The 13,102-nt window shown below is 44.4% G+C and overlaps 1 protein-coding gene across 1 annotated transcript; it reads left to right on the forward strand.

The window, feature by feature from the left end:
- The first annotated feature begins 9,293 nt into the window (after positions 1-9,293).
- LOC136480832 (uncharacterized) lies at positions 9,294-12,157 on the forward strand. The gene is made up of 6 exons (XM_066478273.1): positions 9,294-9,339; positions 9,429-9,514; positions 9,873-10,656; positions 10,879-10,925; positions 11,510-11,691; positions 11,770-12,157. The coding sequence occupies exons 1-6, from the start codon at positions 9,294-9,296 to the stop codon at positions 12,155-12,157; spliced, it is 1,533 nt and encodes a 510-aa protein (XP_066334370.1).
- The last annotated feature ends 945 nt before the right edge of the window (positions 12,158-13,102 follow it).

Consider the following 13,102-nt stretch of genomic DNA (forward strand, 5'->3'; position numbering starts at 1 on the left):
CCTTTGTTCATATTGCTCCCGGCCCTCCATAAGGACTTATCTGTCGGCAAAAGCTGGGACTGACAGTGCAACCGGGAGAGTCATATGGCTCTGACTTTAGCTCAGTAATAGGACCTTTCCTAGCTGGTTAGAGGTTACCTTTTTGGCGCAAATGGGGCTTGCCACTTTGGGTATAGGGCTGCCTCTGTTCCTATAAGTATAGCCACGATGGATTTGTGCCATAGGAAAGGGGGGTCCCTACATCTGCCTGCCAAGGAAACCTAGCGGCCCTAACTTGTTAGGGAAACCTATGAAATGGCTTCATAGTGTACCCTGCCCGCTCACCTTGGTAGTGACATGGGAGTAATTAACCCGGGCATATGGGAATCATGACTCGCGGTGAATGTGCACCACCTCTATAGAGGGTAACAAACTGTTATAACAGCCGTGCTCACGGTTACGAGCGGCCCGGAAAACTCACAGAATAACTGGTTAATTGTTGATGATCATTTAAAGTTGTTCAATGATGATATATGGTACACCTGACCCCGATATTTGTTCTTATGGGAATTAAATGGGAGCTTAAGAAAAACTTGATAATACTTGAGAATAAAAGTTTGACCTATTAAAGATGCTAACTGCAGTAAACCAGAGTCTATCCTTTTTGAGCTTCATAACCCCATGTTAGCTTGCTAAGTACGGAATGTACTTACACTTGTTTATTTTCTTTACTTGGATAAAAATCCCGGATGGGTAACAGATGACAACGGGTATGAGGATTTCCTGAAGGATTATTAGGCTTGTGGTCAACCAGTTGGCCTTCCCTGTGATGACGGCCACGAGAGTTTTATTATCTTTTTATTATTCCACTGTGATGTATAAGACTAAGTTTTATTATAACTCTGATGTATGAGACACCGTGATGATACTTTATGTAATTTGTCAGCTTGTGTGTGTGATTGATTCCTGGGCACACACGAGTTTTGTGCATTCAATTTTATCCTTAAAATTGGGTGTGACAGTAACTGGCGATGTCCGAGCACCGAGGAGTCCCCGGCGTAGCTGGCGATGTCCGAGCAACGAGGAGTCCCCGACGTAGCTGGCGATGTCCACAAGGTGAAGTGGGGTGAAGTGTGCCTGCTTAGTCCCCGAGCACGAAGAATCCGAGCGCCGAGGAGTAACCGACGTAGCAGGCGATGTCCGAGCACTGAGGAGTCCCCGGCGTATCTGGCGATGTCCGAGCACCGAGGAGCCCTCGGCGTAGCTGGCGATGAAGCACGAACGACGAACAGTCTAGTCAACTGGTCGGTGGCGAAGTGAGCATTGAGTAGAAGCGACCGGCGAACAATCCGATCAACTGGTCGGCGACGAAGTCCATGAACCTAGCGGTCCGACCAGTTGATCCATGGAGAAGTCTAAGCACAAGGTGGTCCGATCACCTGGACGATGATCCTGCAATACAAATATGTAGAACGGGTAGTACATGATGTAAAAATATATGAACTCCATAGAAAAATCAGCAATGGCGATGAAATAGTGTATGTAGCTCTACGATCAGTTGATGTGAAGATGTATTTATATTTAATATAAACCGCCTGAACAGTTAGTGTGCAGCTGAGTCTACAGCCCTAGCTAGCCTATTAACCATAACGTGGAGCGCGGAGCCCGTGTGCGTGTAGGAAGAACAAAGCGTCACTAAGGAGCCACTGCCGACCACTCATAACGCAGAGGGCAGACGCTTGTGCACATGTAGGGAGGAGCCGGAGAGAGGGCCATCTCAGGGGACATCCGAGCGTCAACATGACTGTTCGGGGGTTTGGAAAATCGTTTGGAGAGCAAACATAGAGAAAACAGCTCAGAAAACACATTACGACGATATAAAAAGATTAGAGAATATTTAAAAGAATATTAAAGCTGTGACCTAGCTTGATTCATGACCGAGATGAGGAGTTGTTGAGCCGCAGACGTAAATGCAGATTGGACTCTAGGTGATGGAATATTTGGCGAACATGTGGTTGTCTTTGCTGGCATGCGAATCTGCTCTTGCACGTGGGAGAGGTGTGTGCGCGTTTGTCTTTGCTGGCGTGCGAATCTGCTCTTGCACGTGGGAGAGGTGTGTGCGCGTATATGCATGCGTCCATGCATGTCTCGATTGTTTGTTTATTCATCATCGGCTTGCATGGTCTTGTAGATACACGGACCTCTGCCTGCTTGATATTGATTGGATCTTATAGCAAAGTTCATGGCGGTAGGACCCGACGCGAAGCTTCCTCGAGCGGGACTCCTGTACGGGCGCTGCCGATTTGCCGTCAAGGCTTTGACACGCCGCCGCACGCTGAGTCACTGCTCGCTTGACGCCGATCGCCATACTCGGTGAAGTAGCAGATCGATCCCGCCGCACGGAGCGATGAAACCGACGTAGTAGGTGGCTGCCATCCAGCTCGCCGTTGGATCTTGCGTACAGCTCTACCTTGCGCGTCAACTGTCGACAAAAGATACTCGGCAGTCCTCCGATGGGTATCCCACGAAGGTAGATTGATCGGTGGAGCTGCGCGTGATCAGGAACCGGATAGTGACACAAGGCACAGAGACAGCGATTTAGACAGATTCGGGCCGTCTGATCGACGTAATACTCTATGTCCTATGTCTTTGGTGTATTGTATTGAATATGAGATCTATGGAGATCGATGTCCTCTAAGGGACCCCTATCTCTCCTTATATACTCTGGAGGGGTAAGGTTATAAGAAAGTATCCTATTTGGTACTATACAATATCTTGCGGTGCACGTCGACCATTGCCGTACACGTCTTGATCTTGTGGACTGGGTCACCTCTGAGGGTGCGGCCCATGTCTTGTCTTGTGGATACCGGGGGCCATACCTCCACAGTGCGAGAGCACGGGTTGATGAACTAGTAGAGCATAATTTTAGAAGAAAAAAATTGAAAAACTAGTTTCATAATTTTCCAAGCTAAAATATTTTTTCTATGAATTTTCTAAGATTGAAGCAAGTTTTATAATTTTTAATTGCATTATTTTCCATGTAAAATTATTTAGAAAAATGTTTGCAAATTTTTTCAATAAATTTTTGTATATTATTTTAGTTATACTTTTAGTTTCGTTTATGTCCCTCAACCACTATCGAAACTGCTCAAGGAGAAAAAACGAATGGTTTAAAATGTTGTGGGAAAAGTAAAAAAAAAGTTTTTATAGATGAGAAGGATAAATGGGACCACCTCCAAAGTTGAGTTGAGGAGGTTAAATAGACTTTTTCCGTGTATTTAACGACCTGAACAAAAAGTGAACAAACATACGTGGTCACAAAGACATCCCGCGTGCTACGGCCCATCATCCCTTTTGGACAACAGCCTGTTGTGGAAGTCATCATTTGTGGGCCCAAAGACAGACGTCCATATTCTTGTTGACATAATAATATTGCTGTGCATGACGCATTTGAACTTGTAACGTCAGTCCTTCTGTATTAGAAAATACAAATTTGTACACTCTAAACTATTGCTGTTGATTTCAAAATTTCATTCCTCGCGTAAAAAAAATATGTCGCTTAGTATAGAATACGCAAACTTCGTCATTCGCGGCGCCAGGAAACCTCCGTCCGGAGTCGCGCGGCACAATCAGCCTGCCGGCAGGCAGCTTCATCCGTGCCGAAAGGCCGCCTAAGCCCACAGGCCGGGCCGCCCTCCTCAGCCTCCATGCGCTGCGAGCTCGCCTCTGTGCCGAGGGCGCCCTAGGGTCAGAGCGACTACCGGGGTGGGGTGCCGCCGCCGTCCTCCTCTGCGTGACATGGACCGACCTCGGCTTGCTGCCATGGGGTGGGGGGGAGACCTTCGGATGGGCTGGGATGGGTGTGGTAGGCAGCCGGGATGGACTGGTGTGGGGTGGCGACTGCAGAAGGGAGCTGGGGGCTTGAATTTAATTAGGCTTTGGAGCTGCTTTATATATGTGAGCAGGTATTGGACCTTGCTAGTGTTTCTTCCTTTTTGCGCTCCCGATAGTACTCTTCTGCGACGTATCTTGCGTAGGCACTCGGTAAGTGTTCCTGCACAAACACACGTTTAGATATTGGCCGACTTAAGTGAAGGATCGAAACGGGCGACCAGAGGGGGGGGTGAATGGTCGCGGAAGCCAAAAATAATTTCTAACCCTTCCCCTAAACACAAAACCTGATTAAATCACGTTTTTCAAGTCTGGCCAGAACTCTATGTACCTAGTAAACCTGATGTGGACGAAAATCCGTAACTCCGATCGACCTAAAAATTTGTCAGATTAAACTAGATGAAATTACGAAACTAACCCAACTGGAATCACGTCAATCGGACTTACGGATCTTGAGATAAAAATAAAACAAGCAGACTATGTCAGATGCTGACGAGAATTGTAAAGAACCAATCGAGATGCACAAGATCAATCATTATAGATGAAAGATTAAATTGAGTAATTGAACTTACAAAAGTGCATCTAGCCTCCGCCCGAACATCCTCCCTCTCTTAATCGGAGAGATCAACAAAAACCTCTCACTAGAATTCAAACCCTAGGCTAGACCGGAGAGAGGAAAACTGAACCGTGGAACCCTGGGGCACGGGTACTGTTCACGGGCTGTTCACGCGTGAATAGTAACTCGCCGAGAGTCCAAAAACGTTCCACCTTCTCAACCCTAGGTGCCACATATTTATATCTTCAAAGGGTGGCACGACCTATTTTCACATAACCCCCTACGCTAAATAAATCCAACGTAGGGGCGTAAATTCCAATTACGTCCTCCATGGCAAATTCCGCGATGTCCGCGATCCCTCCATCTCCGCGATGTGATCCTCGCGATGTCGCCGCACGACCATCCGAAATCGTATCGCGATCGCCAGAATTTTCCATCTTCGGCCAACGCCTGCCGCACGGGCGTCCCGGTACGATGCATGGCTTTGTGGCTCAACCAGCGAACCCCGGATTTTGTGGCATAATCCGGAAACCTCCCTCGACGTCCTCCCGCCATGTAGCCAGGTACAGTAGACGTACACCGCACGATCACCTGTCCCTCGAACGCAAGCCTCGATCCGCCCTTCTCCGCCCCCGCGGTTTTTCGACGCGGCATCCTATCTTCGTTCTTCACTCGTCGCCGCATGTACCTTGTCTCCACCTGTCACCTGCAACCACAACCTGCCAAGAGACACGTCACACGCACACCGTGTTGTCAATCGCTCATCACCAAGGTGCTAGCCCACTGGCATCTCAATCTCCCCCTTGATGAGTGCATTGACAACACCACACCGCACAAATTTATTCGTACTGAAAAAGAAAAATAAAAAGAAAGAAAAAGAAACGATCTTAATCCCCAAAGACATGGGCTAGCGAAAAAGCTAGGCTCGACACAATCAAGACAGAAATTCACTCTCCCCAAGGTGAATCAAAAGCCATATCAATCTCCCAAAAGCAATCTCAGCAGCAAAACTCACAAATTTCAGCAAAACTCCCCCTGCAAGAATGAACGAACTCCCCCTGCAAGAATAAATTTGTGCGCTACTCACTCTCCCCCTTGTTGACAAAGCACTCCATCAAGATAAAATGCAAGGAACCAATTTAGAGAAAAGCATGTGAGAAAGCACAAGTTGAAGCTTCTGAGACATATGCCAAATACTTATAAAAGCTAACCAACAACACTAGCTATCCAGAGAAGGAACAATACAATGCCATGACCAATAAAAATTTAGAACTGAAATCTGTTTGAAAACTAATGTGCCAGGCAAAAACATGCACATTCCAAACTCAGTGCAAAGCTGAAGACAAAACATATAGCGAGCTCACACGACAGATACACAGCTTCAGTCAAAGTTCACTGCAACGCCCACAAATGCATTCACTTGTCATATTTAATTCTGACTTTTGTGAGCATGATAAGCAGGGATATGGGAAGCAAGAGTTGTGCCCAGCCAGTTTGTTTAATTTTGTTTATGAGCGAGAACCAGCAGGGACATGGGAAAAACAGAGTTGCGCCCATATTTAAATTTTCAGTAAGGCAAGCAGATCATGAGCTAAATAGCAGAGATATGGGAATTCAGAGTTTTTGCTCACAACCATACTATGCACTCCCGAGTTAAAACTTGTATTGTGAGTTACATTTGCAGTGAAAACCCATTAAAAGAAGCTGACTACCGAACCATGAGCAAGATATATGTCAAGTATTCAACAAGTCACAGATCCAGAAAAGCAAGCATAGCCCAACATAATTTTTTAAGTATATATCTGTGCTGTTTTCAAAATAAAAATTGGTCAAGCAAAGCATTCAAACCTCTCCAAAAGCATCGATCGCAAACTAGCCAAAACAAGTATAAGGCATATGTAACTGAAGCAACTTACAATGATACTAGAATGGGTAACACACCCCGAACTCACCACGCAAACGTGCAAACGTGGTTTGATCGAGTGGTTTAGTCAGAATATCAGCAAGTTGCTGACTAGTATCAAGGTATTTAAGCTTAATATCACCCTTCTCAGCATGATCCCTCAGAAAATGATGACGAACCTCAATGTGTTTCGTCTTAGAGTGAAGCACAGGATTCTTTGCAACACTTATAGCGCTAGTGCTGTCACACAAGAGAGGAACGCGAGAAAACGACAAACCAAAATCGCGAAGGGTAGCTATCATCCATAAAAGCTGAGAACAACAACTAGCAGCAGCAACATACTCAGCCTCTGTAGTAGATTGAGCAACATCAGGGTTCAAACTATACCCAAGGCACTAACCTGCAAAACTAAGGCGTAAATCATCCATATGGTTTTCGGTTTTTGGTTTTATGTGGTAGCAACGTCGTTCCAACTTTTATACCATATTTTCAAGTACAAAGAGTCTCTGGACTTGTATTAAGTTGTAAAAACTATTTTAAATTTAACCATTGTGAATATTCATGGCACTAAATAGGTAAATATACTTGATGCCATAAATATTGATAATTCAACAGAAAAATATATTCCATGGCTAATCTAATGATACAATTTTCGTAATATTATATTGTTGTAATTATATTTGTAAACTCGTTAAACTTAATGTAGTTGTCAAGCATCTTTCACTGAACGAGTCCTCGGCAGGCAAAAGAAAAAAGGGTGACCATCGCACTCTACATTTATGGAGCTGTCGCAGAAGCCAGAAGGAGAAGGTGCCGGCTAGCTGCCGAGAGATGGAACATCTTTCCAGTCAATCTGGTTACTATTATGTGCGAACTTCACATGTGAAGTGAAATCATAACAACTTGTCTTCACGCAAGAATTGTGTCTTCAGCTAGCGATGGTTTCAAATGTTTGCTCTGTCACAGTTCTGTTCGTTTTTGTTTTCAATATGACAAGTCATAACTTAGTTGGTTTATTGATCGCGCTTTGCTCAGACACGTACGTGCATTACCTAGATAAAGACCCAACACCATTTTTGTCCCTACAACTGTGGACCTTAGCCTGATCGAGCTAGCTTTCAAGCTTGCTGTCAAGGCACGTACGTCCATGACCAAGATAAAGATCGAACACCTCCTGCTGGAATAAAACCATCTCATTTTTTGGTTACAAATAAATGGGGCTACAACCATTTGTCTGGTGATGCAACCTAAATACCCAAAACTTGTTTCACGGTCGCTGCCATCACTTCATAATCGAGCTAACTGAGTGCTATCCCAATACACAACAAACAGTAAGATTGTTGAAATAATCAATACAATATACTAGCCTGTGGCAGTGACTTGTATAGTTTAATTAGAACATGAATGCTAAGCAGACTACTAACAGAAATATAAGCTAATCCAATCTTCCGTAACATGTCTATTATCCTATCCTAAGCCTATAGCTAGCCTGTTAATACAGAGCTCTGTAGGTGAGGTCTGTCGCAATTTGACAACAGACAATACACATAGAAATATGCAACGTTACACAAGCATTAACAATATATGGACGGCTACGTCTGCACTAGTTGGAGAGATGAGATCAGACAATATCCTCTGCCCATGTAGGGCCTCGCTTCAGCATACCAGCGTGTGTGAGCAGCGACCAAAGATGGGTAATGAACTCCCCTCGTCTCGCAAGAGCTTCCAGGTGCGCCCTGGCATCATTGGACGGAGAGACATATAGCATCATCTCTGCCCAGAAATCAGCGAGGACCTTCTACCGCCGCGCTGGTTCCTTTATGTCTTCAATCAGGTGCCTTGCAAGCCGAGCGCCCTGTGCAACAAGCCGTGCTTCACCACCACCACCATTATCGGCTGTAATTTCCATTAGTAACTTACACCTGTCCAGCATCTTCTTGGTCCCTTTCCCTTTGAGGAACATGCTTGCTTCATCGATCGACTGATCAAGTATGGAATCTGATACGGAGATGTGGTCGGCCAACAGGTTAGGTGCGAAAACAAGAAGATGCAAGCAGTACTGCGATATGGTGGAGGCCACAGTGTCGTATTATTTAGCTAGGCCGGGGATCTAGCTGCTCGCACAGGGTTGTAGCAATGTGCCAAACCATTATGGTGAGTCACCGATCCGTCGGTAGCAGTATCGTCACATCCCCAAGAGAGATGACCATACACACCATTGTTTTGTAGCGTTGTCACACCCTTGGTTAAGCGGCCATTGCATCCGTGTAAGGAATCAACCATGGCTTTCTTCACATTTTCATACAGCTTTGCTGAATTCTTGCAACCCTTCTTGTTCTTGGCCTTGTCCAAAAGGCGTAGTGTTACATAATGGAGAAAACTTGTAACCCAACTCTTGTGGCCAAGCTCACGGATGATACAGTACTGCTCAAGTCTGTCCTTCTACGGGCGAAATGCTTTCAACCATAATAGAAGGCCTATCACCATCTCAATGAAACAACCACTTCTTTGCAGAGTAGGTGTGGTGATGTAGCTCCGTATCAGCGCCACCTTGAACCAACCTGAGGCTATGAACAGGTAGAGCTGGTATGCCTCCAGGAATGCCAAGATTACCGTTATGAATATGGTGGCACCCAGACGATGAGCGGGATACTTGACAAGCACGCAGGTGAGCCACGAGCATAGGGCAAACATGATGACGGGCAGACAGAAAGCAAAGTAGCTACCCTTTTGGAACAGATAATAGTACCTTGTGTAATACAAGTCACGGACAAAAACAAGCTCTTGCTCAATGACCCTGAAGACCCGGTGATAACTCTGGTCCCCGACGAGCAGGCCTTTGAACATCAAGTCATGGGTTTTATCAAGGCTTGCCTCTGAGAGCTTGAAGCCTGCAAACCTTCGGTTGAGCATCTTGGAGAGTGCCATGGAGAGGCAAAGGTCCTTGTACATATTAGCCCGCCCATGGACCATCAGACTGCCCGTGCACAGCCAGATCTGTTCCACGGTGGTAATCTTCAAGTCTGACTTGTTGTACCAGGTGTGCACTCACCAGGCCGTTTAACACAGTGTTTCTCGCCAACGACAATATACCGATAGCCTTCCATGGTCACAGGGTCGAAGGGCACCACCAGGTTGTCCTTATGCTTCATGTATTCAGCAATCACCTCGACTTTCTTGCAGAGGTACTATTTGCTCACCGTCCTCATGGAAGCGATCATCACATACCACTTGAGGACGACAACGAATAGGATGGCTGAGAGCGTTTGCAGCTAGGGCGTATCTCGGCCAAACTTCAGAACGATAGACACCAGCCAGAATTCCTTGAAGACGTGTTACATGCATTGGCGGACCTAGTGGGTGGTCAGGGTGGTCGCCAGTCCTTCCTCAGTTCCTCAGGTGATACTCCCCGTCCATCCCCGCCCTTCCTCAGTTCCAGGTTTCTTCCGATTGTTAGTTTTGCTAATTGGCGAGTGTTTTTTTTCCAGAACTCTTGAGTCTTGAATTATGAAAAGAAACGGAGACATTCGATCCCTTTTTCAGAAAGCAGCAAAGAAGGCGGCTGCTATTGACCCACCTCCGGATGAAAATATTGTGGAAGAGCAGAATCAAGAAGATAGAGTACAAGTTGAAAAAATTGCAGATCATTTGCCCTCGCCCCCGCTAGCATCACCGCCACCGCCCGCATCAAAGCCGCCGGCGTATGACATCAATCACCTAGCATATGATCCAGGAGAAAGGCTGCCCATTGAAGATTATCCTGTTAATGATCAAGATGCAATCCGTAGAGCATATATTACTAAAGGTGCTTGCAAACCTTATATACATGATTTTCCATACCGAAACATTGGAGGCGTACCTTGTCGATTCAGTATACAATGGTTGTATAATTATGAGTGGCTTGAATATAGTGTCAAGAAGGATTCTGCATTTTGCTTCATATGCTACTTGTTCAAGAAGGGCAGTGGGTCAAAAACTTTTATTGTTGATGGATGGAATAATTGGAATATAGGAAACACAACACTTCTCAAACATTCTGGTTCTAGGGCACATAAAGCAGCTCAAGAGAGGTACATTGGTTTTATGAATCCCAAGGTAGCAATTGATTATAACATTGACAAGTGGAGTGAGGAGGAGCTTCGTCTTTACAAGAAAAGATTGACATATTCACTTAGATGTATCAAGTTTCTTTTGCATCAAGGATTGGCATTCCGTGGACATGATGAAAGTGAAGAGTCTAGCAACAGAGGCAACTTCATTGAACTTTTAAAGTTTCTTGCAGGAAATAGTGAAGAAGTGAACAAGTATGTCTTGAACAATGCACCAGGTAATTGCACTTTGACTAGCCCAAAGATACAAAAGCAAATTATTCACTGTTGTGCCATAGAAACTAGAAAGAAAATAATTGAGGAACTTGGTGATGAGCCCTATGCAATTTTAGCTGATGAGTCTAGTGATATATCACATAAAGAACAACTAGCTCTTTGCTTGCGTTATGTTGATAAACTTGGAAGGCCATGTGAGCACTTTATTGGAGTTGTTCATGTAGATGATACTACCTCTTTGTCACTTAAGAAAGCAATTGAAGTTTTACTTGTTAGTAATAGATTGAGTATGCAGCAGATTAGAGGTCAAGGTTATGATGGGGCTAGCAATATGAAAGGAGATATTAAAGGGCTCAAAACTTTAATCATGCAAGAATCACCTTCCGCTTATTATATTCATTGCTTTGCACATCAACTCCAACTAGTTCTTGTTGCTGTTGCCAAAGGAAATACTGACTGGAAGACTTTTTTTATCAAGTATCTATCTTGTTGAACATGGTTGGGGTTTCTTGCAAGCGTCATGATATGCTTCGAAATGCTAGGCTTGAGAATGTCAAGAAAGCACTAGAGTGTGGTGAGCTTGAATCAGGGAGTGGATGAAATCAAGAGATGGGTTTGCCTAGGCCTGGTGACACTCGGTGGGGCTCTCATTACAAAACTATATGTAGCATCATCACTATATATTCCTCAATTCATGATGTGCTCATTGAACTTGGTGCTGATAATGCATATAAGGAAGATTGGACAAAGATACATTTTGTGCTTGGAGCATTTGAAACCTTTGAGTTTGTTTTCTTTGTGCACTTAATGTATGTTATTCTTGGATATACAAATGAGTTATCTGAGGTCTTGCAGAGAAGGGATAAAGATATTCTTAATGCAATCTCACTTGTTAATGTGGCAAAGAGCAGAATGCAGGAGTTGAGGTCTAATGGTTTGGATAATTTTCTTCAGAAGGTCACTTCTTTTTGTATTAAACATGGTGTTGAAGTTCCTGCTATGGATGGTGCTTATGTGCCTTATGGAAAATCAGCACGGTATGCTCGTGCCCGAAACCAAACAAATGATGACCATTTCTGAAGAGAAGTATACATTGGTGTCATTGATCAAATTAGTCAAGAGCTTGATAATTATATTGATGACATGCGACAAGATGCTAGCTTTCAAGGTCTAGACAACATTGTTGATCTCTCAGTTAAGTTTGTTGAAACAAAGGGGCACAAAGTGTATGATATGGTGTACTTGCTTCTCAAATTGATATTGCTTTTACCAGTGGCAACTGCGAGTGTTGAAAGGGTATTTTCTGCATTGGTTATAGTGAAAACAAAGTCAAGGAATAAGATAGGTGATACTGTTTTGGATGATTGTCTAGTCACATTTATTGATACTGTTTTGGATGATTGTCTAGTCACATTTATTGAGCGGGATATTTTCTTCCAAGTTAATGAAGATGATATAATGGAGACATTCATGTCAATGAGAAAGCGGCGGATAAACAAGTAATATTGTAAGTCTCCTATTGTTATATTTTGAAGTATTTGTATTTCATTTGAACAATTTATATTAAGATTTGACGTCGTTTTACCGAATTATAATATGGTTTTACCGAATTGTATAAGAATTTTTTTTGCGGCGCATACCCTATGCAAAAATCCTGGGTCCGCCACTGGTTACATGTAGATACTCTTATTGGAAGGTGATCTCAGCTAATCCGAGATTAATCACGATATTAATTTAGAAATTAAGTTTTGTTCCACCTGTCAACTGCCAATCCAACTAGATAAGTCTTGCCGCGATCGGTGGCAAACCTAGGGTCTTTTTAGGGACGCCCCCTATCCCATAGCGCTATATATTAAGGGGTGGTGCCCAGGCTAAACCGATATATACTTTTATTCCTCAAACCGATCATTGAGGTCGCCGGAGGGCTCAGGAAGGTCCGACCCCATTTAGGTCAACCTAGGTGGTGTTTGGAAGGCTGCCGCCATCCCGTGCGACTTTCGACTCATCGACAGAGGGCATCCAAGCCCTTAGTCGGTGAATCTGCTTCATCTACACCAACACCAACACCTGAGGAGGTTCTAATGGCTGCACCTAACTCAGGTCTGTCATTAGACTAAGAATTCCGCACTTAATTATGTTTTAATTCATGATAATGTTTTAGACTATGAATAAGATCCTGTTTATGTTTGAGATGCATCTGTGTATGCCTAAGATTAAAAACAACAACTCTTCCGGTTTGTCGATGTCGCTGAGGCGGCAGGCTGTGAGGCTGTCCACGTTGCCAAGGAGCAGAAGCAGGAACACGGCCCATATGGCGAAGTCCTCCAAGTACCAATCAGAGTAACTCGTCAGTCCAATGGTGTAGCCCACCAGCGGGTAGGACAGCGTGTATGCTCCTATCACGACGGCATGGAGGACACTATTGCTCGACCGCCGGCGAAAGGAACC

Source organism: Miscanthus floridulus, chromosome 9 (assembly GCF_019320115.1).
Source record: "Miscanthus floridulus cultivar M001 chromosome 9, ASM1932011v1, whole genome shotgun sequence".
NCBI lineage: Eukaryota > Viridiplantae > Streptophyta > Magnoliopsida > Poales > Poaceae > Miscanthus > Miscanthus floridulus.